General features: G+C 48.0%; 1 protein-coding gene across 6 annotated transcripts in view; it reads right to left on the reverse strand.

The window, feature by feature from the left end:
* Positions 1-6,033: 6,033 nt before the first annotated feature.
* LRRC24 (leucine rich repeat containing 24) overlaps positions 6,034-25,376 on the reverse strand; it is a 137,925-nt gene continuing 118,582 nt past the window's right edge. For 5 of the 6 annotated variants that reach the window (XM_077271475.1, XM_077271476.1, XM_077271479.1 and 2 more), the window contains 4 exons: positions 11,324-11,501; positions 9,103-9,381; positions 8,718-8,886; positions 6,034-7,977 (listed from right to left, as the gene is read on the reverse strand). In XM_077271475.1, the coding sequence (XP_077127590.1) occupies positions 6,971-7,977; positions 8,718-8,886; positions 9,103-9,381; positions 11,324-11,501 (1,633 nt within the window). In that variant the 3' untranslated portion in view covers positions 6,034-6,970. Of the gene's footprint in view, positions 7,978-8,717; positions 8,887-9,102; positions 9,382-11,323; positions 11,546-11,593; positions 11,675-25,376 lie in introns of those variants that run through there. The other variant, XM_077271481.1, reaches the window with a different exon arrangement.

Below are 25,376 nucleotides of genomic sequence, written 5' to 3' on the forward strand. Positions count from 1 at the left end.
ACTACTGTACTCTTCTCCTGCTCTCCCGTCCTACTACTGTACACTTCTCCTGCTCTCCCGTCCTACTACTGTATTCTTCTCCTGCTCTCCCGTCCTACTACTGTATTCTTCTCCTGCTCTCCCGTCCTACTACTGTACTCTTCTCCTGCTCTCCCGTCCTACTACTGTCCTCTTCTCCTGCTCTCCTTTCCTACTACTGTACTTTTCTCCTGCTCTCCCGTCCTACTACTGTACTTTTCTCCTGCTCTCCCATCCTACTACTATACTCTTCTGCTCTCCTGTCCTTTTGCTGAACTCTTCTCCTGCTCTCCTTTCTTTTGTACTCTTCTTCTCTCCTTTCTTACTACTGTACTCTTCTCCTGCTCTCCCGTCCTACTACTGTACTCTTCTTCTGCTCTCCTTTCCTACTACTGTGCTCTTCTTCTGCTCTCCTGTCCTACTACTGTACTCTTCTCCTGCTCTCCCATCCTACTGTACTCTTCTTCTGCTCTCCTGTCCTACTACTGTACTCTTCTCCTGCTCTCCCGTCCTACTACTGTACTCTTCTCCTGCTCTCCCATCCTACTACTGTACTCTTCTCCTGCTCTCCCGTCCTACTGCTGTAATCTTCTTCTGCTCTCCCGTCCTACTACTGTGCTCTTCTTCTGCTCTTCTTTCCTACTACTGTACTCTTCTCCTGCTCTCCTGTCCTGCTGTACTCTTCTCCTGCTCTCCCGTCCTACTGCTGTACTCTTCTCCTGCTCTCCCGTCCTACTACTGTACTCTTCTCCTGCTCTCCCGTCCTACTTCTGTACTCTTCTGCTCTCCCATCCTACTGCTGTAATCTTCTCCTGCTCTCCTTTCCTACTGCTGTAGTTTTCTCCTCTCCCGTCCTACTACTGTATTCTTCTCCTGCTCTCCTTTCCTACTACTGTACTCTTCTTTTGCTCTCCCGTCCTACTACTGTACTCTTCTGCTCTCCCTTCCTACTACTGTACTCTTCTCCTGCTCTCCCGTCCTACTACTGTACTCTTCTTCTCCTGCTCTCCCGTCCTACTACTGTACTTTTCTTCTGCTCTCCTGTCCTACTACTGTGCTCTTCTCCTGCTCTCCCGTCCTACTACTGTACTCTTCTCCTGCTCTCCTGTCCTACTACTGTATTCTTCTCCTGCTCTCCCGTCCTACTACTGTACTCTTCTCCTGTTCTCCCATCCTACTACTGTACTCTTCTGCTCTCCTGTCCTATTACTGTACTCTTCTCCTGCTCTCCTGTCCTACTGCTGTACTCTTCTCCTGCTCTCCTGTCCTACTACTGTACTCTTCTCCTGCTCTCCCGTCCTACTACTGTACACTTCTCCTGCTCTCCCGTCCTACTACTGTATTCTTCTCCTGCTCTCCCGTCCTACTACTGTATTCTTCTCCTGCTCTCCCGTCCTACTACTGTACTCTTCTCCTGCTCTCCCGTCCTACTACTGTCCTCTTCTCCTGCTCTCCTTTCCTACTACTGTACTTTTCTCCTGCTCTCCCGTCCTACTACTGTACTTTTCTCCTGCTCTCCCATCCTACTACTATACTCTTCTGCTCTCCTGTCCTTTTGCTGAACTCTTCTCCTGCTCTCCTTTCTTTTGTACTCTTCTTCTCTCCTTTCTTACTACTGTACTCTTCTCCTGCTCTCCCGTCCTACTACTGTACTCTTCTTCTGCTCTCCTTTCCTACTACTGTGCTCTTCTTCTGCTCTCCTGTCCTACTACTGTACTCTTCTCCTGCTCTCCCATCCTACTGTACTCTTCTTCTGCTCTCCTGTCCTACTACTGTACTCTTCTCCTGCTCTCCCGTCCTACTACTGTACTCTTCTCCTGCTCTCCCATCCTACTACTGTACTCTTCTCCTGCTCTCCCGTCCTACTGCTGTAATCTTCTTCTGCTCTCCCGTCCTACTACTGTGCTCTTCTTCTGCTCTTCTTTCCTACTACTGTACTCTTCTCCTGCTCTCCTGTCCTGCTGTACTCTTCTCCTGCTCTCCCGTCCTACTGCTGTACTCTTCTCCTGCTCTCCCGTCCTACTACTGTACTCTTCTCCTGCTCTCCCGTCCTACTTCTGTACTCTTCTGCTCTCCCATCCTACTGCTGTAATCTTCTTCTGCTCTCCTTTCCTACTACTGTACTTTTCTCCTGCTCTCCCATCCTACTACTATACTCTTCTGCTCTCCTGTCCTTTTGCTGAACTCTTCTCCTGCTCTCCTTTCTTTTGTACTCTTCTTCTCTCCTTTCTTACTACTGTACTCTTCTCCTGCTCTCCCGTCCTACTACTGTACTCTTCTCCTGCTCTCCCATCCTACTACTGTACTCTTCTCCTGCTCTCCTGTCCTATTACTGTACTCTTCTCCTGCTCTCCTGTCCTACTACTGTACTCTTCTCCTGCTCTCCCGTCCTACTACTGTACTCTTCTCCTGCTCTCTCGTCCTACTACTGTACTCTTCTTTTGCTCTCCCGTCCTACTACTGTACTCTTCTCCTGCTCTCCCATCCTACTACTGTACTCTTCTCCTGCTCTCCTTTCCTATTACTGTACTCTTCTCCTGCTCTCCCGTCCTAGTACTGTATTCTTCTCCTGCTCTCCCGTCCTACTACTGTACTCTTCTTTTGCTCTCCTTTCCTACTACTGTACTCTTCTCCTGCTCTCCTTTCCTATTACTGTACTCTTCTCCTGCTCTCCCGTCCTAGTACTGTATTCTTCTCCTGCTCTCCCGTCCTACTACTGTACTCTTCTTTTGCTCTCCTTTCCTACTACTGTACTCTTCTCCTGCTCTCCCATCCCCGAAAGCTGCTCATCTACATGTGGCTTTTCCTTGGTGCAGTGTAGGAAATCCGCCTGTGCGTTATCGTGGGGCACATTGATCACCAGATAGTCCGGTTGGGGTGGATTCACTGCGGAGTTAACCCTTTGTGGACCCCTTGTGACCAGAACAAAGACCTGAGTGCAGCTCCATATATGCAGGATGGTGTAGCAATAATCAGGATTCTGTTTCCATGACTACAGCTGTGAATATAGGAAGGCGCAGATTATCACCGGCTCATGATTGGGTGACTGCACTTAACCCTTCATGGAAACCTAAACTAACTGCTACATGTCAGTCCCTGCTGCAGAGTTAGTGCCAGGTCCCGGCCCGCAGCGGTGGGCACGGCAGTAGACTGTATGCTGCAGGAATACAACCTGTACTCTCAAGACGGAGCCAGGAGACGACAGTGAGGATTGTCCCTGAATGTGCGCAGCACACCAGAGTCATTATAACACTTAAGGCTGGTTTCACACTTGCGTTTTGATCTGCAGCGTTTTAGCGCTAAAAAACGCATGCGTTTTTTTCCCTATACTTAACATTAAAAACGCATGCGTTTTTTTAGCATGCGTTTTGACGCGTTTTCGGCAACGCATGTGTTTTTTGACGCGTGCGTTTAGTTGCAGAAATGCAACCTGTAGTAATTTGTAGCGGGGTTTTTTTTGCCGCAAAAAAACGCATGCGTTTATTCGCGGCAAAAAAATGCATTGATGTCTATGTAAACGCATGCGTTTTTAAGCACATGCGTTTGCTTGCGTTACAAACGCATGCGTTTTTATAGAAAAACACAAGAAAACACAAGAAAAAACAAGAAAACCCTAACCCTAAACACAAGAAAAACAAGAAAACCCTAACCCTAGGGTTACTAGGGATCCTAACCCTAACCCTAAGGTTAGGATCCCTAGTAACCCTAGGGATCCTAACCCTAACCCTTAGGGTTAGGATCCTAACCCTTAGGGTTAGGGTTAGGATCCCTAGGGTTAGGGTTAGGATCACTAGGTTTAGGGTTAGGATCCCTATGGTTACTAGGGATCCTAACCCTAACACTAGCTATTTCTGTTTATAGTGGGTTTTCTAGTTGATTTTGATGATTGGCAGCTGTCACACACTTCTCAGCATGCATTTAAAAAACGCAAATGCAGGAAAAAACGCATGTAAACGCGGCAAAACACCGCGGGTTTTTTTGCATGCAAAAACGCATGCGTCTAAAAAACACGGCGTTTTGCCGCGTTTACATGCGTTTTTTCACCCCATGCGGTTTTTTTTAAAACGCTGCAGATCAAAACGCAAGTGTGAAACCAGCCTAACTGCGGAGCAAGCGGCTCCGTCTATGTTCCTTCAGAACACTGTCATATAGTGTCATCACCTTATGATGGAAAGTTCTGCACCTGAGGCTCAATGTCCCACCATTGTGTCCAAACCACTGCTGTCAATGAAGAGAATTGTTTAAATGGGGATATTCATGGCCTGGGGGTGGGATATGCCATAAAGGTTAGCTGTGGGTCCTACTGCTGGAGCCCCGGCGCTCAGTGCGGAGCAGAGCTGTGTCCCTGCATGCTCCATGTCCTTCCTGCGTGCTCCCCGTCTTCTTTGCATGCTCCTCATCCTTTACTCAATTTCTGTCCTCCCTGCATGCTCCCAGTCCTCCCTGCGTACTCCACGTCCTCCCTGCATACGCCCTGTGTGCTTTCCATCTTCCCTGCGTGATCCCCATCCTCCACTCGGCTTCCGTCCTCCCTGGGGCCCCACGTTCTCCGTGCATGCTCCCCATCCTACCTGCGTTCTTTCCGTCTTCCCTAAGTGCTCCCCATCCTCCACTCGACTTCCATCCTCCCTGGGGCCCCACTTTTCTCCCTGCATGCTCCCAGTCCTCCTTGCATATGCCACGTCCTCCTTGCGTGCCCCGTCCTCCCTACATTATCCACTTTTTCCTGCGTGCTTCACATCCTCCCTGCACACTACACTTTCTCCCTGCATGCTCCCTGTCCTCCCTGCGTGTTTACCTCCTCCCTGCGTGCTCCCTGTCCTCCCTGCGTGCTCCCTGTCATCCCTGTGGCTCCATGTCCTCCCTGCATGCTCCACGCGGCTCCACGTTCTCCTTGTGTCTTCCACATCCTCCCGGCATGCTCCCTGTCCTCCCTGCATGCTCCAAGTCCTCCCTGCGGCTCCACGTCCTTCCTGCGTGCTCACCGTTCTTCCTACAGCTCAACATCCTCCCTGTGTGCTCCCCGTCCTCCCTTCATGCTCCCTGTTCTCTCTGTAGCTCCACTTCCTCCCTGCGTGTTCCACGTTCTCCTTGGGTGCTCCCCATCCTCCCTGTGGCCCTACGTCCTCTCTGTTGCTCCACTTCCTCCCTGTGTGCTCCACATTCTCCCTGCGTGCTCCCTGTGTGCTCCACGTCCTCCCTTACGTGATCCTTGTCCTCTCTGCATTCTCCACGTCCTCTCTGTGTGCTCTCTGTCCTCCCTGCGTGCTCTCCGTCCTCCCTGCGTGCTCTCCGTCCTCCCTGCGTGCTCCCCATCCTCCCTGCGTGCTCCCCATCCACTCTGCGTGCTCTCCGTCCTCTCTGCATGCTCCCCGTCCTCCCTGCGTGCTCCCCGTCCTTCCTGCTTGCTCCCCTTCCTCCCTGCATGCTTCACGTCCTCCCTGCGTGCTCCCCGTCCTCCCTGCGTGCTCTCCATCCTCCTGTAATCTCGACATGGGTTGAGAGCACACTTACTAAGCCTGTTGATGTATAACAAATGTCCCAGATAGGTAAACAGCCCTAAATACCGAGACCAAAGGACACATCAGATGCTTCACAGCTGATGGGTTTGTCACAATTCAATCCTGTCTGGACTGGGAACCTTTTACATGCACTGACTGTTTGTTACAATGTGTCAGTGCAGGAGGTTAGTGCTGATGTGGGACTCATGGATTGTGGAGACTGATACATTGTAACAATCCCATCAGTTGTATGAGCAGAAAGAATAAAATGCTACACTCCAAAAAACAATTTACTGGATCCTCCGATCAGCAACATAGGAGATAACTGTCTGACTGCAGCGGCCAGAGAAGGGGGCTCAGCACTCGGCTTCCTCCATTTACAGGGCTGCCAACCCCCGTCCTCAGCATCAGCCCCCGATCCTCTGGATAATAACATTTTGGGGGAATAGCGCTTTAGTTTTGGAGCATAAATGAGAATGTTTCTATTTGATGACATGAAGCAGAGATCTTATAATACTAAGGGAGTAAAATATAAAGTTTATTAGAAAGCACTTCCCGCCATGACTGAGGTTTATTCGCAGCAGACGGGATGAGCTATTTATCTGACAACCGCTCCGAGGACTCGTCTCCATGCAAGGACACGGGGCCGAGAGCTTCTTATCAGCCAGAGTTGGGAGAAACATTTCAAATGCAAGAAAAATCCGACATTGTGAACCGACAGAAGGATTTGTCATCTGACAGCACGGCGGTGGCACACGTCTGCTATCAGTCCGGAGCTGTTATCGCTCAGATCTGTGCCTGCTGCTCATTGACGAGACACATTACACGATGACAGGAGATCCACCGAGCGCCATGAACCCGCTCCGCCATGCGGCCTTGTCGTCTCCTGCCTCCTGGAAGCGTCAGACATCGGTATTAAAATGCTGCCGCTGACAGCTGGGCGAGCTGATGTGTGTGACACAAGAATCAGGAAACGACGGCTGTCATGTCTGCACGTCACCTCTGTGCCACCAACCAAGGCGGCAATGAAGGCTTTATTAGCTACAAAGGAGATCCTGGCGGGCTCACTGCAGCCGCACAACGTCTATCATTGTTCTGTAGAAAATAGGGGCCATATTAAAATTTGCAGCGTTTTTTTCCCCCTTTTTCAACCCTCCCCCCGTCCCTGCACATCACAACTACGACCAACTAGATTGTTCTTTAAAACCAGGTTTACTCCACAGATGTCTGCCCAAGACTGATGCAGATGATGGAAGTGGTTGCCATTGGTCATTCTCACCCACCAATATCGGTTAACAATTGTCCTACAATAAACCTTTAAACCTTGGCAGACATCGTGCACATCAGACCAGTCTCATGGCAGGTGAGGAACATTTCCATCAGAGCAACTGGCCATTTGCGCAACCAATTTAGATTGACATTGGTCAGATATCTGTCCAGGTAAAAGCTCCCTAACAGTGAATTTCATAGGCGATCTGCTGCTGGAACAGAAAGCCTTGGTTCATGAAAATGTCATTGATCTGCCGCTCAGCCTCTTCCTCTAGCGTCTGAGTTTCTTGGTCCTGCAGATCATCGGTCAGCTCCGTCAGACCGGTGAAGCTGCTCATCCCTTCGGGGTCCTTGTAGGTCGGGAAATGAGCCTTGTTTCTGTCTATGACAAACATCTCATGTCCACGTTCATCCCTATACTCTTCCAATTGGGCAAATGTGGTCGGCCCGTCAGAATAGTCATTGACATACAGAATGTTCTCCTCTTTTTTAGACTTTTTTCTCTTGTGGTGCTTTCTGTAGATCATGACGATCAGAAGCATGGCGGTCAGGGCCAGCAAGGAGATGCCAATGGCAATGGCCGTCTGAGTGGCCATGCTAAGCGCAGTAAACTCCATGCTCTCCATGTCATATAGAGGCTCCTGGCTGATATCCACAGATGTGTATGAGCGGGACTGCTGGTTGGACAGGTTGACGGTCAAGTGAAACAAGACCTTAGCTGTTCCCCCAGGATTGGAGGCCACGCATTCATACTTTCCAGCATGAGACATGGTGATATTATTCAGTAAGAGCATACCACTTCCCGTATCGGAGTCAAACTGCTCCCCCACACTTCTCTCGCTCAACTCGAAGAGCCTGCTGCTAGTTGACCTTAAATGACTTTTGGGGGGACTTGAGCGAGCGTGGGCGACTTTCCTCCAAGTAACCAGTGGCTGAGGATATCCCGTAGCTCGACAGGACACCCGAAGTTCATCCCCTAGACGAGCCGTAATCTCCATGGGGTCTACCAGGACTACTGGGGGGATACAGATAAGGCTGTTTCCGGAGATGTCCAGCAGACTTTGGTGGGACAGTCTCGGTGGCTCAGAACAGATGAGTTTCTTGTCGAGAGAGGTTAGAAGACGTTTGCCTTCCTCTTTCATCCACGCCCGGAGCCAATGAAGGGCACAGTCACATCTCCAAGGGTTTTCTGAAAACAGAAAACAGTATTGTTAATTTATATGAGGGAAGAATCTTCTTATAAATAAATGCTTATCAATGGACCATGGCCTGGGAGGATTTAATGGAGAGGTGCAAAATATGAGGTGTGATGGTGTGTTGATTATCATGATTATCATGTGATATGTGGGGTATTTATGTTTATATCTTTACTGATTTTAGGAGTATTGTCTTGTGTCTCTGTATCATTATGTGTATCCCCTCTAAGGTGAGCACTCAGCATTTAATCTTAATTATCCACATGTCTATTGTCAAGGGTCAAGAAACACAGACTATTGTTCATATGAGCTTGTTCGTATGAGCCTGGATATTGACTTTTGTGTTGCGGTTTGCTGCAACTCATTGTACTGTTATCTTTGCAAGACAGGAACATAGGGTAATTGAACAATAGATGTTTGTTAATATGTTGATTACACATTGTGCCAGGTCAGCTAGTATGTTGACCTGCAAAACAGAGGAACACAAACTAGGCCGATTAAATAAATACTCAAACAATGAGAGTTAAACTCATCCCATCTCCCCCTGACCGGTGGATGATGACACGAAACACAAATGTAGATATACTGATGACCTGTCTGTAGGATAAACGACGCAGCCCCACAGCATTTATCTTCCCAAAGTGCCTGACCAGAAAAGAACCAGAACAGCAAATACTGCAGCATGTACCAAGGACCAAACTGAGTGCACATGGGGTCACATCAGTGCCAGTACCTGTCAGTCGCAGCACCTGGAGGCTGATCAGAGGCCGCAGAGCTGCGCGGCTTATTGTGCGCAGTTTGTTTTTGCTGAGGTCGAGCAGAGCGAGTGAGGACAATCCTGAGAAGGCCTGTTCCTGGAGGATCTCAATGTCATTCTCCTGCAAATGCAGCTCCTGCAGTCTCTGTAAAATGTAAAATAAGAGAACATTTTCATGGGATTTTGTCTACAATAGACATTGGCGCTATTGTCCTACGTTCATGTAAAAAATGTCCTATCTGCCAAACGTACTACCATGTGCCAAGGTGTCCTCTGCATATCCCCTGACCATTAACCCTGGTCGCATTCATATAACATTGCTCATAGTCTATGGTGACCCTGGTGAGATGTAGTACTGCACCTGCAGGTCAGAGAAGGTGTATGCCAGCAGCCTGGTGATCTGGTTTCCTGCCAGATACAGGACCCTCAGGTGCTCCAGCCCTTTGAAGATGCTGCTGTTGATGAGATGGATACGATTCCCGTTGAGAGCGAGCTCCACCAGATGCTGCTGAGCTTTGAAGGCTTCGGGTTCCAGGCCGGAGATGGTATTATTCTGGATATACAAATACCGGAGGCCCGATAAAGAAGACAGATCGTGCTGCTGAATCTGAGAGATTGCATTATCCTGCAGGAACACGGTCTGAGGATAGAAAAGAAAGAAGTGTACGTGTGGAGCGAGGCTTCACATCAATATCTACAACCCTCCAGATCTGTGTCCTGCACGTTTCATCATCCCGGACTCTACCTTCACCTGGAGCACAAGAAATGATGGATGCTGCATATCCTTCTCTGCACATTATGAATGAATTCTAATTTCTTCAGATTCATCCTCAGTCCGAGATAAGAAAACAGTAGGAGATCCTGTCAGCGAGCTCCATGCACCCTCCAACAATTCTCCCCAACCATAGTGACCACCATCTGCTCTCAGCTGCGTCTACCATGCAGCCACATCATCAGAGGAGATACCTGGCAAGATCCCTGACAAGGTCCTCAGAGTCCAGATAATGACTCTCCATCTGTGCGGCCTTATTAATATGTCCCTCCACCCAGATGCACCTTCACCTTCCTGCTCTACAACCAGACCAGAACATGTCGGAGCCATAAGGATGAATGATGCTACTAGATCTTACATTACTAGAGACCTTTCTTCCAGTGGACCCTCGATGGTACTCGTGCATATCAGTCCGTATATGATGAAGACCAGTTCCTCCTCACATAATGATGGAAGTAAGCTTCGAGCTCAGCCTGGTTTCTACAGTACCTTGAAAAAGTCTTCATACCCCGCAAACTTTTCCACATTTTTCACGTTACAGCCACAAACTTAAATGTATATGATTGGGATTTTCTGTGATACAACACAAAGTAACAAGTATTTTTTAATGAAAATTCTGCAAGGTTTTCTACGTATTTAAATAATATAAATGCTAAAATTGTGAGATTCATTTGTATTCCGCCCCCCTGAGTCAGTAATTTGTAGGACCACCTTTTTCTGCTGCAGCTTTTTGGGGTCTGTCTATCAAGGTATGCACCTCTAGAGGTGACATATTGCCCCCTTGCTTCACTCAGTGACATTGGATGCAGATTTCTGTGATCAGTAATTTTCACGCCTTGTCACAGATTCTCTGGGATTTGGGTCTGGACTGCGCCGTTCACATACAGGAATATGCTCAGATCTAAAACCTTCATTGTAGCTCTGGCAGGATGTTGAGAGTTATTGTCCTGCTGGAAAGTGAACCTACACACTAGTCCCAGGTTTTTTGCAGCCTTTAATAGGCTTTCCCCAGGATTGCCCTGTAGTTGGCTCCATCCAGCTTCCCATCAACTCTGAGCAGCTTCCCTGCCCCTGCTGAAGAAAAGCCTCCCCACAGCTAGATGTTGCCACCGCCATGTGTGATGACGGGGATGGTGTTTTCAGGGTGATGGGCAGCGTTAGTTTTCCACCACATATAGCGTTTTGCATTTAGCACAAAAAACTATCCTTTGGGCTTATCTGACTAGAGCACCTTCTTCCACATACTCGCTGTGTCACCTACATGGCTTTTTGCAAACTACAAATGGGAGTTCTTTTGCTTTCAAAAATAGCTTCTTTTTTCCACTCCTCCATAAATGCCCGATTTGTGGAGTATACGACTAATAGCTGTCCCGTGGACAGATTCTCCCCACTGAGCTGTGGATCTCTGCAGCTCATCCAGTGACCATGGACCTCTTGGCGCCTTCTCTAATTAGGGCTCTCCGTGCTTTTGATGTCAGGTTACCTGGACGGCCATGTCTCAATAGGTTTGCAGTTGTGCCGTACTCCTTCCATTTTTAGATAATGGATTGAACAGTGCTCCTTGAGATGTTCAGAGCTTGGGCTTTATTTTATATCCTAACCCTGCTTTACTCTTCTCCACCACTTTATCCCTGACCTGTCTGGTGAGCTCCTTGGTTTTCATGATGCTGTTTGATCACTAATGTTCTCACACAAACCTCTGAGGCCTGGGCGTATTCCAAGTGTTAAAGATGATCAACACATTGCAATTCCTGACATTCTTATCAGGAATTATAATAACTGGTTTGTAAAACGAGAAATAGTGGCATACCTGAGTTGAGGGATGGATATTGGCTGGAATGTTCTTCAGACCCTTGGACCCACACTCCACGGTCATACTGTAACAGCGACACTCCGCTGGGCAGGCTTGAACACGATCGGCCAGGAGTATTACAAGCAAAATAGCAACAATGATGAACGAACAATACGATGATGCCATCTTCTTGGGCCTGCCGAAAGAAAGGAACAGCAATCAGGAGATGTACTCAATATTCTAATGACAAGAAGTCAACCCAAGATTATCCCCAGGTGACAGGAGGACGTCAATGACAAGAAGTCAACCCAAGATTGTCCCCAGGTGACAGGGGGACGTCAATGACAAGAAGTCAACCCAAGATTGTCCACAGGTGACAGGAGGTCCTCAACAACAAGACGTCAACCCAAGATTGTCCCCAGGTGAGAGGGGGACCTCAACAACAAAATGTCAACCCAAAATTGTACTCAGGTGAGCAGGGGACCTCAACGACAAGAAGTCAACCCAAGATTGTCCCCAGGTGAGAGGGGGACCTACAACAAAAATTAAGCAAAGACTCCTTGTGCTAGCTTCTGAAGTCATTCCCAACCCCTTCCCTGTGAGACAGTCTCAAATCACGAGGAATAAGATGGAACGAAACTGAGACGGATTTTCCATTTAGCAGTACCCACTACCCACAAAAGCTGTCTCACATAGACCTTAATGGCAACCATTACCAGGGTTTCACATTCGTGGCCATCTCTTATATGTAAATATGTCTGCAGTGCTATATCTACACAATATGTTGGAGGCTTATGCATCATCAGCCACAAACAACGTTTTCTTGTTAACTGAAGTGGAGACAAACCGCAAAAATTACAAATGAAATCATTTCATGGTCATTTACTTCATGATGAAATATTTCTTAATTTACAGCCTCTCAAAACCGAGGGCACGGCCCTGGGAGCAGAGATGTAACCTCCACAAGGCAACTGACAACCCACCGTGCACGGGAGCATGAGCACAGAGGATAATGAATGTGAAAAACAGCCAATTAATTAAAAGGCAAAATTAAGTGAAAAGACTTGTACGCGCACAAAGATACAAACCTGAAGTGTCCCCATAAACACATTGTATAGAACCAAATAGTGAAAAGCATAAAAGAAATAAGTATTACACTAAGGTTTTATAGAAAATTAAAAAGCAAAATGAAGTCACAGAAATGAAATTCTCATCATCAAAGACAGAAGAAAAAATACAACGAAGATCTAAACAATCTAAAAAGGTTGTTTGTTTTATAAAATGTCAGTGTCACCTTGTCAAAATTATACACCAATACAATACTACCCTATGTACAAGAATATAACTACTATAATACTGCTCTTATGTACAAGAATATAACTACTATAATACTGCCCCTATGTACAGGAATATACTATAATACTGCCCCTATGTATAAGAATATAACTACTATAATACTGCCCCTATATACAAGAATATAACTACTATAATACTGCCCCCTATGTACAGGAATATACTATAATACTGCCCCTATGTACAAGAATATAACTACTATAATACTGCTCCTATGTACAAGAATATAACTACTATAATACTGCTCCTATGTACAAGAATATAACTACTATAATACTTCCCCTATGTACAAGAATATAACTACTATAATACTGCTTCTATGTACAAGAATATAACTACTATAATACTGCCCCTATGTACAAGAATATAACTACTATAATACTGCTCCTATGTACAAGAATATAACTACTATAATACTTCCCCTATGTACAAGAATATAACTACTATAATACTGCCCACTATGGATGAGAATATAACTACTATAATACTGCTCCTATGTACAAGAATATAACTACTATAATACTGCTTCTATGTAGAAGAATATAACTACTATAATACTGCCCACTATGGATGAGAATATAACTACTATAATACTGCCCACTATGGATGAGAATATAACTACTATAATACTGCCCCTATGTACAAGAATATAACTACTATAATACTGCTCCTATGTACAAGAATATAACTACTATAATACTGCCACCTATGTACAGGAATATAACTACTATAATACTGCCCCTATGTACAAGAATATAACTACTATAATACTGCTTCTATGTACAAGAATATAACTACTATAATACTGCCCCTATGTACAAGAATATAACTACTATAATACTGCCCACTATGGATGAGAATATAACTGCTGTAATACTGCCCACTATGTACAAGAATATAACTACTATAATACTGCCCCCTATAGACAGGTACATAACCGTTACATCTGCAGTCCAGGTTGTGATGCTGAACCCCTGGACGCTGTCTTCTCCCTCAGCTCTACCTTGGCAGTATATTATCGCTCCCCATACTCCTGTCGCCGACCTCCTCACATATTGATGCGGTTTTCTGCTTTGAGCTTTGACAAATGTTCCTAAGTCCTTGACACATCCTGAGACATGTATATTGAGGGACACTGCGGCAGTCCCGCTGTCCCCTGACTGCCGGGCCCCTGCATGGCTACCCCCGGTCTCCCACGGGGTGACGTCGTCCGGGGCTAGGATTGGCCGCGCGTGGTGGGCGTGGCCTGTTTTGGAGGAGGGAAAGTTGCGCTGGACGCGGCTTCGGGTCCCTCATTCAGAACCCGGACCTGGTTGGGGCTGCCGGCAAAATGGACCCGCTCCAGGAAGCGGTGAGAGACAAGATTAGCAGGGAGGGCAGCGGTTGGCTAGCGGCCTTGCTGGCCGGGAGCGTCTCCCTCCCTGCGGCGGAGCGTGCGATGCCTGTTATGACCCCAATGGCAGAGGGTCTCAAAAGTACATACCAAGTCTGCAAACATAAAAAACCAGCTCATAGGGCAGTGGTAACTGGGCTAACCGTATATCTAATCCTAGCACCACAAATAGCAGCAGCCGGGGAACGTGCCTACGTTGGTTCTAGACGTCTCGCGCCAGCCGGAGAACTAACTAACCCTAGAAGGGAAAAGATAGACCTTTCTTGCCTCCAGAGAAAAGACCCCAAAAGTTGGATACAAGCCCCCCACAAATAATAACGGTGAGGTAAGGAGAAAAGACAAACGTAAGAATGAACTAGATATTTAGCAAAGAGAGGCCCACTGACTAATAGCAGAATTATAGTAAGATGACTTATACGGTCAGCAAAAACCCTATCAAAATTTCCACGCTGGATATTCAAGAACCCCCGAACCGTCTAACGGCCGGGGGGAGAACACCAGCCCCCTAGAGCTTCCAGCAAAATCAGGAATCACATTTAGTACAAGCTGGACAGAAAATAAGAGCAATATAGATAACCAAAAAACAAGGAAGCAGGACTTAGCTTAATTTTGCAAGAACAGGACCAGCAGACAGGAGCAAACAGAAAGGATCTGATTACAACGATGCCAGGCACTGGACTGAGGATCCAGGAAGTTTATATAGCAACACCCCTGGACTAACGACCCAGGTGGGTGCCAAACTGAGGAAAGACAATCCCAGAGTCATATCACTAGTGACCACAAGAGGGAGCCAAAAAAGTCTAATTCACAACAGTACCCCCCCTTTAAGGAGGGGTCACCGAACCCTCACCAGGACCACCAGGGCGATCAGGATGAGCAGCGTGAAAGGCACGAACTAAATCGGCCGCATGCACATCAGAGGCAACCACCCAGGAATTATCCTCCTGGCCATAGCCCTTCCACTTGACCAGATACTGAAGCCTCCGTCTGGAGAGACGAGAATCCAAGATCTTCTCCACCACGTACTCCAACTCGCCCTCAACCAACACCGGAGCAGGAGGCTCAACAGAAGGAACCACAGGCACAACGTGCCGCCGCAACAAAGACCTATGGAACACGTTGTGAATGGCAAACGACACCGGAAGATCCAAGCGAAAGGACACAGGATTAAGGATTTCCAATATCTTGTAAGGACCGATGAAGCGAGGCTTAAATTTAGGAGAGGAGACCTTCATAGGAACAAATCGAGAAGACAGCCATACCAAATCCCCAACACGAAGTCGGGGACCCACACCGCGGCGGCGGTTGGCAAAACGCTGAGCCTTCTCCTGTGACAACTTCAAGTTGTCCACCACATGATTCCAGATCTGCTGCAACCTATCCACCATGGAATCTACCCCAGGACAGTCAGAAGGCTCCACATGTGCCGAGGAAAAACGAGGATGGAAACCAGAGTTGCAAAAAAAAGGCGAAACCAAAGTAGCGGAACTAGCCCGATTATTAAGGGCAAACTCAGCCAACGGCAAGAAGGTCACCCAATCATCCTGATCTGCAGAAACAAAACACCTCAAATAAGCCTCCAGAGTCTGATTAGTTCGCTCCGTTTGTCCATTAGTCTGAGGATGAAAGGCAGACGAAAACGACAAATCAATGCCCATCTTAGCACAAAAGGATCGCCAGAACCTGGAAACAAACTGGGATCCTCTGTCAGACACAATATTCTCAGGAATGCCGTGTAAACGAACCACATTCTGAAAGAACAAAGGAACCAGATCGGAAGAGGAAGGCAGCTTAGGTAAAGATACCAAATGGACCATCTTGGAAAAGCGATCACATACCACCCAGATGACAGACATGCCCTGAGACACCGGAAGATCTGAAATGAAATCCATGGAAATGTGTGTCCAAGGTCTCTTCGGGACAGGCAAGGGCAAGAGCAACCCGCTGGCACGAGAACAGCAAGGCTTAGCTCGAGCACAAGTCCCACAGGACTGCACAAATGACCGCACATCCCGTGACAAGGAAGGCCACCAAAAGGACCTAGCCACCAGATCTCTGGTGCCAAAAATTCCCGGATGCCCTGCCAACACCGAGGAATGAACCTCGGAAATGACTCTGCTGGTCCACTTATCAGGAACAAACAGTCTGTCAGGTGGACAAGAGTCAGGTCTACCAGCCTGAAATCTCTGCAACACACGTCGCAAATCCGGAGAAATGGCTGACAAGATAACTCCCTCTTTAAGAATACCAACTGGTTCTACGACTCCAGGAGAGTCAGGCACAAAGCTCCTTGAAAGAGCATCAGCCTTCACATTCTTTGAACCTGGTAAATACGAGACCACAAAGTCAAAACGGGAGAAAAACAATGACCAGCGGGCCTGTCTAGGATTCAGGCGTTTAGCAGACTCGAGATACATCAGATTTTTGTGATCAGTCAAGACCACCACACGATGCTTAGCACCCTCGAGCCAATGACGCCACTCCTCAAATGCCCACTTCATGGCCAACAACTCCCGATTGCCAACATCATAATTCCGCTCAGCAGGCGAAAACTTCCTAGAGAAAAAGGCACATGGTCTCATTACAGAGCAACCAGGGCCTCTCTGCGACAAAACGGCCCCTGCCCCAATCTCAGAAGCATCCACTTCAACCTGAAAGGGCAGTGAGACATCAGGCTGGCACAAAACAGGCGCCGAAGTAAACCGGCGCTTCAACTCTTGGAAAGCTTCCACGGCTGCAGGAGCCCAGTTAGCAACATCAGAACCTTTCTTGGTCATATCCGTCAAAGGTTTAACAACTCTAGAAAACTTAGCGATAAAACGACGGTAGAAGTTAGCAAAACCCAAGAACTTCTGAAGACTTTTAACTGACGTGGGTTGAGTCCAATCATGAATAGCTCGGACCTTGACTGGGTCCATCTCCACCGCAGAAGGGGAAAAAATAAAACCCAAAAAGGGAACCTTCTGTACTCCAAAGAGACACTTTGAGCCCTTAACAAACAAAGCATGCTCACGCAAAACCTGAAACACCATCCTGACCTGCTCTACATGCGAGTCCCAATCATCAGAAAAAAACAGAATATCATCCAGATAAACAATCATAAATTTATCCAGATACTTCCGGAAAATATCATGCATAAAGGACTGAAACACTGAAGGAGCATTAGAGAGCCCAAAAGGCATCACCAAGTACTCAAAATGACCTTCGGGCGTATTAAATGCAGTTTTCCATTCATCTCCTTGCTTAATGCGCACAAGGTTGTACGCACCACGAAGATCTATCTTGGTGAACCACTTGGCACCTTTAATCCGGGCAAACAAGTCCGACAACAGAGGCAAAGGATACTGAAATTTAACAGTGATTTTATTCAGAAGCCGATAGTCAATACAAGGTCTCAAAGATCCGTCCTTCTTGGCCACAAAAAAGAATCCCGCACCAAGAGGGGAAGAGGATGGACGGATATGCCCCTTCTCCAGAGACTCCTTGATATACGAACGCATTGCGGTATGCTCAGGTACAGACAGATTAAATAGTCTTCCCTTAGGAAATTTACTACCTGGAATCAAATCTATGGCGCAGTCACAGTCCCTATGAGGAGGCAGAGCACTGGACCTGGACTCGCTGAATACATCCTGATAATCAGACAAATACTCAGGAACTTCCGAAGGAGTAGAGGAAGCAATAGACACCGGTGGGGAATCACCATGAATTCCCTGACAGCCCCAACTTGACACAGACATTGCCTTCCAATCCAAGACTGGATTATGGGTCTGTAACCATGGCAGACCCAAAACGACCAAATCATGCATTTTATGCAGAACAAGAAAACGAATCACCTCCCGATGTTCAGGAGTCATGCACATGGTTACCTGTGTCCAAAACTGCGGTTTATTTTCCGCCAATGGCGTAGCATCAATGCCTCTAAGAGGGATAGGATTAACCAAAGGCTCAAGAACAAAACCACAGCGCTTGGCAAATGACAGATCCATAAGACTCAGGGCAGCACCAGAATCCACAAACGCCATAACAGGGTAGGAAGACAATGAGCAAATTAAAGTCACAGACAAAATAAATTTAGGTTGCAAATTACCAATGGCGACAGGGCTAACAACCCTTGTTAGGCGTTTAGAGCATGCTGATATAACATGTGTAGAATCACCACAGTAAAAACACAACCCATTCTGACGTCTATGATTTTTCCGTTCATTTCTAGTCTGAATTCTATCACATTGCATTAAATCAGGTGTTTGTTCAGACAACACCACCAGAGGATTAGCGGTTTTGCGCTCCCGCAAACGCCGGTCAATTTGAATAGCCAGCGCCATGGAATCATTCAGACTTGTAGGAATGGAGAAACCCACCATCACATTCTTAATGGCTTCAGAAAGGCCATTTCTGAAATTTGCGGCCAGAGCACACTCATTCCACTGAGTAAGCACGGACCATTTCCGAAATTTTTGGCAATACACTTCAGCTTCATCCTGGCCCTGAGAAATAGCCAGCAAGGCTTTTTCTGCCTGAATTTCAAGATTGGGTTCCTCGTAAAGCAATCCGAGCGCCAGAAAAAACGCATCAATATTTGCCAATGCCGGATCTCCTGGCGCTAGCGAGAAGGCCCAATCCTGAGGGTCGCCCCGTAAGAAAGAGATAACAATTTTAACTTGCTGAGCTGAGTCTCCAGATGAACGGGGTCTCAGAGATAGAAACAATTTACAATTATTCCTGAAATTCCTAAACTTAAATCGGTCTCCAGAGAACAGTTCAGGAATAGGTATTTTAGGTTCAGACATAGGACTACTGGTAACAAAATCTTGTATGCCCTGCACATGAGCAGCAAGCTGATCCACACATGTAATCAAGGTCTGGACATTCATGTCTGCAGCAAGCACAAGCCACTCAAAGGTAAAGGGGAGGAAGAGAGGAAAAAAAAAAAAAAAAAATTCAGAATTTCCTTTCTTATATCCCACTTCTGCAATGCATTAAACATTCAACTTTGGCCTGGCATACTGTTATGACCCCAATGGCAGAGGGTCTCAAAAGTACATACCAAGTCTGCAAACATAAAAAAACAGCTCATAGGGCAGTGGTAACTGGGCTAACCGTATATCTAATCCTAGCACCACAAATAGCAGCAGCCGGGGAACGTGCCTACGTTGGTTCTAGACGTCTTGCGCCAGCCGGAGAACTAACTAACCCTAGAAGGGAAAAGATAGACCTTTCTTGCCTCCAGAGAAAAGACCCCAAAAGTTGGATACAAGCCCCCCACAAATAATAACGGTGAGGTAAGGAGAAGAGACAAACGTAAGAATGAACTAGATATTTAGCAAAGAGAGGCCCACTGACTAATAGCAGAATTATAGTAAGATGACTTATACGGTCAGCAAAAACCCTATCAAAATTTCCACGCTGGATATTCAAGAACCCCCGAACCGTCTAACGGCCCGGGGGGAGAATACCAGCCCCCTAGAGCTTCCAGCAAAATCAGGAATCACATTTAGTACAAGCTGGACAGAAAATAAGAGCAATATAGATAACCAAAAAACAAGGAAGCAGGACTTAGCTTAATTTTGCAAGAACAGGACCAGCAGACAGGAGCAAACAGAAAGGATCTGATTACAACGATGCCAGGCACTGGACTGAGGATCCAGGAAGTTTATATAGCAACACCCCTGGACTAACGACCCAGGTGGGTGCCAAACTGAGGAAAGACAATCCCAGAGTCATATCACTAGTGACCACAAGAGGGAGCCAAAAAAGTCTAATTCACAACAGATGCCGTCGGGCGGGTGGCGTTCTGGTAGAGCCACCCGACCGCCGGCTCGCCTGAGCCCGCCAGTACATTTGAAAAGGAGCGCGCGCGCCACTAGTGCGCGCGCTTCCTCACACACGGGCGCCGGACAGCAGTTAGCGGCATCGGCGTGTTTGCAGGCGCAGGAAGGGATAGTGTCTGCACATAACAGCGCGCGCGTTGTACTCGGCAGGCACTGCACCTAGGGGAGGAAACTTACAGCCCCAGTTTTTAGCTGCAGGACCGGGCACAGGGCCGATACCAGCCGCGTCTATGGGGGGAGCGCAGGGGTCATCTTCCTCCTCTCAGGAGGCTGGGGGGACAGAGAACGGGGCAGGAGAGACACAGGACATCATCCCACCGACCCCACAGACAAGGGGAGATATTAGCAATAATGCAGGGAGAGGATGGGAGGTGTTATTAGCAGCTCAGCAGCAGATAGGTGCCTCCTCAGCTTTGGGGACACAGGCTGGGGCTTGCCAGGCAGGTGTTAGAGGGGAGTCTCCTTTCCCCTCATGCCCTTTGATTTTTACAGCACCTCCCTCGTAAATCCCTGGGGGGCAAATGGTTCCATCGCAAACGGTAGCAGGAGAACATCAGAGCGCCCCAGCAGTTCTATCGCTGGCGGCAACCGGTGTTGGTCCTCCTTCACAGGGTGCTGGCACCCCGGCTCTGGTCAGCGGACAGAGTGCGGGTAACCGCTCCCCGCGCAGCTTCTCCTCTTCATCGTCGTCCGGAAACGGTCGCCGTCACCGGAAGAGGCATAGGGAGCTTTACAGTAGTAGGGGGCACTATTACAGGTCCAGATCCAGCCGTCGCAGCAGACGGTCTAGGGCATCAAGATGGCGTTCTCCATCTACGTCGGATAGTTCATCAGGCAGGTCCCGTCGGCGTTTATCGTCTCGCCACAGGTCCAAGTCCCGAGCGGAGAGGCGGAGTGCCACCAATCAGGAAACCCAAGAGCAGAGCCGTCCGGACTCCAATATGCAAACCGGTGAGTACCCCTTTACGGGGGCCTGGGGTGGGGACAGGAGTAATGGTGTAAATTTGTCAGACACGGTGATTCCTTTCAACACGGGCGGCGGTAGGATTTTCGTGAATCCCAGGCTGCTGCAACCGGTCGCACCACCCAAACCCTCCCCTCCTCCCCGCCCTGACATATACAAAGATGGACTTTTTTGCGGTGTCCCACCTTTAGGCTCACACTTGGACATTAGCGTTAAAGAGCAAATTTGGGCGAATGAGTTCGTCGACATTTGGTCGCTCGTGTCCACCGAGCAGCACTCGGTGGATAAGGAGAGACGTGTGGGTGAAAAGACCTACCACAGGAAGCCTAAGGTTGCCAAAACTATTAACAATTGGCTGCAGGCTTTTGCGGTCCTGGGCTGCGTGATGGGCGAGAAAACATACGGAGCGATGCTCCGAGCTATTCATTTACTTGGACAGCATATACAGTTCATACAAGGCCCACGGCGGGTCCGCATGGTGGAAATACGACGAGGATTTCCACCGGCGGCTAGCCGTCAACCCGCATTTAGGGTGGGGGGTGAAGGCCACTGATTCATGGTTGCGTTTGATGATGGCACAAAAAACCCTGCAGCCCTTTCCCGGTCCATCCGCCGGCGCGAACACCAGTACTGGGTCGGTGGTTATACGGAGACCCGGCACGAGTTGGCTGTTCAACGAGGGCCACTGCAAATTCTACGGCTTGTGCAAATATAAACACGAATGTTCCGTTTGCGGCGGTACCCATGCGGCAGCCAAATGCACTTTATCCTCCCAAAAATCAAACAATAGTAAGGCACCCTCAGGGGGTGAGCCACATGACACCGGTGAGCGTAAAAAACATGGAACCGTGGTTGGGCAGGTACCCCAATAAGCCGGCTGCGGCCCAGCTCCGTTTCGGCTTTTCTTTCGGTTTTTTCATCCCTTTCGTTTTTTCGGACAAACCCCAGTCGGCCCCAAATTTAAAATCTGCAAGGGACTACCCCGCTATATTATACGAAAAATTGAACAAGGAAATTCAAGCTGGACGTTTCCGGGGTCCTTTCAAGGCCCTCCCCTTCTATAATCTACGGGTTTCCCCTTTGGGCATAGTTCCCAAAAAAGAACAGGGAAAATACCGGCTAATTCACCATTTGTCCTATCCGAAGGGCAGGTCGGTGAACGACGTTATTCCGAGTGATGACACCGCAGTGACGTACATCCCGTTTGACAGAGCCGTTGAAATGGTCAGAGCAGATGGTCCAGGGGCCCTTATGGCCAAATCGGATGTTGAATCCGCTTTTCGCCTGCTTCCGGTGCACCCGGACTGCTACCACTTGTTAGGTGCCATGGTCGAGGACGGGTATTACTACGACACATGCCTCCCAATGGGTTGCTCAATTTCCTGCCATTATTTCGAGATGTTCAGCACATTTCTGGAATGGGTTGCCCAAGATGTCACACGCTTGTCATCAATTACGCACCACCTTGATGATTTTTCGCTAGTGGGTCCAGCAGATTCAGAATCGTGTTCCCAGGCCCTGAATAAATTTAAGGAGGTCATGTCCTTGTTTGGCATTCCCTTGTCCCCGGAAAAAACGATCGGCCCTGTTACGGTAATCACTTTCCTGGGAATCGAAATCGATTCGGTTTCCATGGAATTTAGGTTGCCTCAAAATAAGATCGAGAAGCTGTTAGAATTAATTGCGGGTTGCTTATCGGTTGGTAAGGTTTCCTTAGTTCAGGAGCAATCCCTCCTCGGCTGTTTGAATTTCGCTTGCAAGATAATGCCGATGGGTAGAATCTTTTCCCGGAGGTTGATACTTGCCACGAGACGCGTGAAGCAGCCTCACCATAGAATCAGGATCTCCGCACAGCTACGTAGTGATCTGATTGTATGGCAGCGATTCCTCCTTTCTTACAACGGGAAAACATGCTTTCAGGAGGAGTACTGTGACAGCGATAACCTGGATCTTTTGTTTGAATCTACGGGCCCCGACGGTTTCAGCATGCGTTTCAGAGACCAAAAATGCGCTTGCGCTTGGCCCGAATCTTGGTCCAGCAGGACATGGGCTCGGGACCCGACCTTAACCGAGTTGTTTCCCCTGGCGGCGTCTATGAAGCTCTGGGGTCAGTGTTTTCGGAACAAGCGCTTCCGTTTGCGATTTAAAACGGACAGCACTGTGCATGCCATTAATTACCTTTCAGCTTCCTCACCACCGGTCATAAAGATCATCAGTTTCATTGTTTTGAGATGTTTAGAGCTCAATGTGTGTATAAAAGCGTTCGTAGGAAACTGCAATAATGTCATTTTAATGGATGTTAACAAGGGGTCTGCTTCGCAGGATCCATATGGTCAGCTTCGGAGGAAACAAACGTGAATCTTGGAATGCCCTCCTTCGGTCTGGGATGTCCTGGAGAACTAATTCCATTGATACGGTCATCCATTGCTCCTTCTACCTGGAGAGCATACGGTAAGGCGTGGGATGAGTGGTGTATGGTGGCAGCGGATAAAAGTTGGCATTTTTGGCTCGTTTGCAGGCCGCTGGGGTATCGGGCATGGTTGCGCGCAACCGAATATCGGGTGTGGCGTTTCATTTCAAATTGCGCGGTTGGGCGGATTCAACCAAGCATTTTTTGATCAGCCAAGTACTAAAAGGGTGGCGCCGGACGAGCACACGGATTGACCTCAGGAGGCTCATTTCTTTCCCTCTCCTGGTCAACCTAGTCAGGGTCTCGAGCAATGTTTGCGATTCCGTTTACGAGGCCACGTTGATCTCTGCGGCTTTTGGCCTAGCGTTTTTCGGGGCCATGCGGGTTAGCGAGATTCTCCCCTCGTCCCGCAGCAAGGCAGGTGGCTTGCAGCTGGACAACGTAGTGATTTGCGACGATGGTTTAAGGGTCAAAGTTCGCAGATCCAAAACCGATCAGGAAGGTAGGGGCACATGGTTCCCCCTTTTCGCCATAAAGGGTACCATCTGCCCATTGGCTTTAATCAACAGGTACATGCAGGTTAGGAGCACCGGGTTTCAATTTTTCATACACGAGAACGGCTCTCCCTTATTTTCGGACCAGTTTTTGGCGGTCCTTAGGCTTACGCTGTCATTTTTAGGCCTTCCCGCGTCGGAATTCGGCACCCATTCGTTTAGGATCGGCGCGGCTACGGAAGCCTCCAGGGCTGGGCTGTTTGAATCAGATATTCAGAGAGTGGGTAGATGGAAGTCCCGTTGTTTCGTTAGGTATATCAGGCCTGAACTAGTTCTGTAGGAGCATATCATATGGGCATACCGTTTTGATAGTTACTGTTTTTCTTTTCCTGTTCATACTTCTTTGTTTTTCTTGGTTAACAATTTTATTTGTTTCAGATGGTATGTGACCCAGCATATGGCTGGTGGGCCACTCTTACATATATTGGGCAGCTCGGCGTGCTGAATTGTGCCCAGGAGGACGTTCACTCAGCTTCACTGGTATGGATGTCATCTGGCGTGGTATGAGGGGTCTTACCTGGTCTCAAGTCCTTCCGGAAGTCGTGCGGATAGCGAGAGTTGCATCTTCCCCGACGGTGGTGGTTATTCATGCCGGAGGAAACGACCTGGCTTCATTTCCCCTCGCCGAACTGTTGACTCTTATGAGAGCTGATCTGGATAAATTTCCAGGTTTCTTTCCAGCTATGCGTTTGGTTTGGTCGGAGCTGATTCCTAGACTGGTCTGGCGAGGCGCCAGGGAGCTGAGCACCATGGAAAGGTCTAGGCGCACTTTAAACCAGCGAATATCTCGTTTTATTAGATTTAAGAATGGGGTTGTGGTAAGACACCACCATTTGGAGGGGGATAATGCGGGTTTTCTCCTCCCAGACGGGGTTCATCTTAACGATGCTGGGTTGGATATATTTTTGGATGGTCTTCGCGAAGGAGTGGTTCAGGCTCTCCATTCTTTGGGTCGGTTGTAGCTTGGTTCCCGGGCTACTCCGTGGCGGAATGGGTGGAGATTATGATAGGTGATGATACCTGCACCGGGATACTGGAAGGCAGACAATCTCCCTGCACCCGATCGGTTGGCAAAATGTTGCCTGTGTTAAGCTGTGACCATAATTTTAAGCCAAAGAGAAAAGATAAAAGTTATTTTTGAATAGATTGTTCTTAAAATAAACAAGTTATATTTGAGAAAACATGTGTGGCGTCACTTTGTGGGAGAGGAGCTTTTATGGGTCCTGGCTGTCGGAGATGTCTGCAGACCAATGATCCCACTGGATTTATTAGATGGCTTTCTCTCTGTACACAGTACTTGCCGTCATTTCAGTGGCTCCAGTGAATATTCGGTAGTAAAGTCATCAGTCGTTTCGTTTATGAACATTGATATGTTTAGTAGAACTGAAGTCCCATAACAAATCTTCAATCACATCTGATGCTTTGGTCACACACTGCTACATGGAGAGGAAGCCGCTGTCCACCATATTCATTCATTTCTTAGTGAACGTATAGGGGTTAAATGTAAACTCCACATGAAGATACTTGTGGGACACCAGACGGCGCCCTCGGCCAACTTGGCAAGGA

The sequence above is a fragment of the Ranitomeya variabilis genome, chromosome 6 (genome assembly GCF_051348905.1).
Source record: "Ranitomeya variabilis isolate aRanVar5 chromosome 6, aRanVar5.hap1, whole genome shotgun sequence".
NCBI lineage: Eukaryota > Metazoa > Chordata > Amphibia > Anura > Dendrobatidae > Ranitomeya > Ranitomeya variabilis.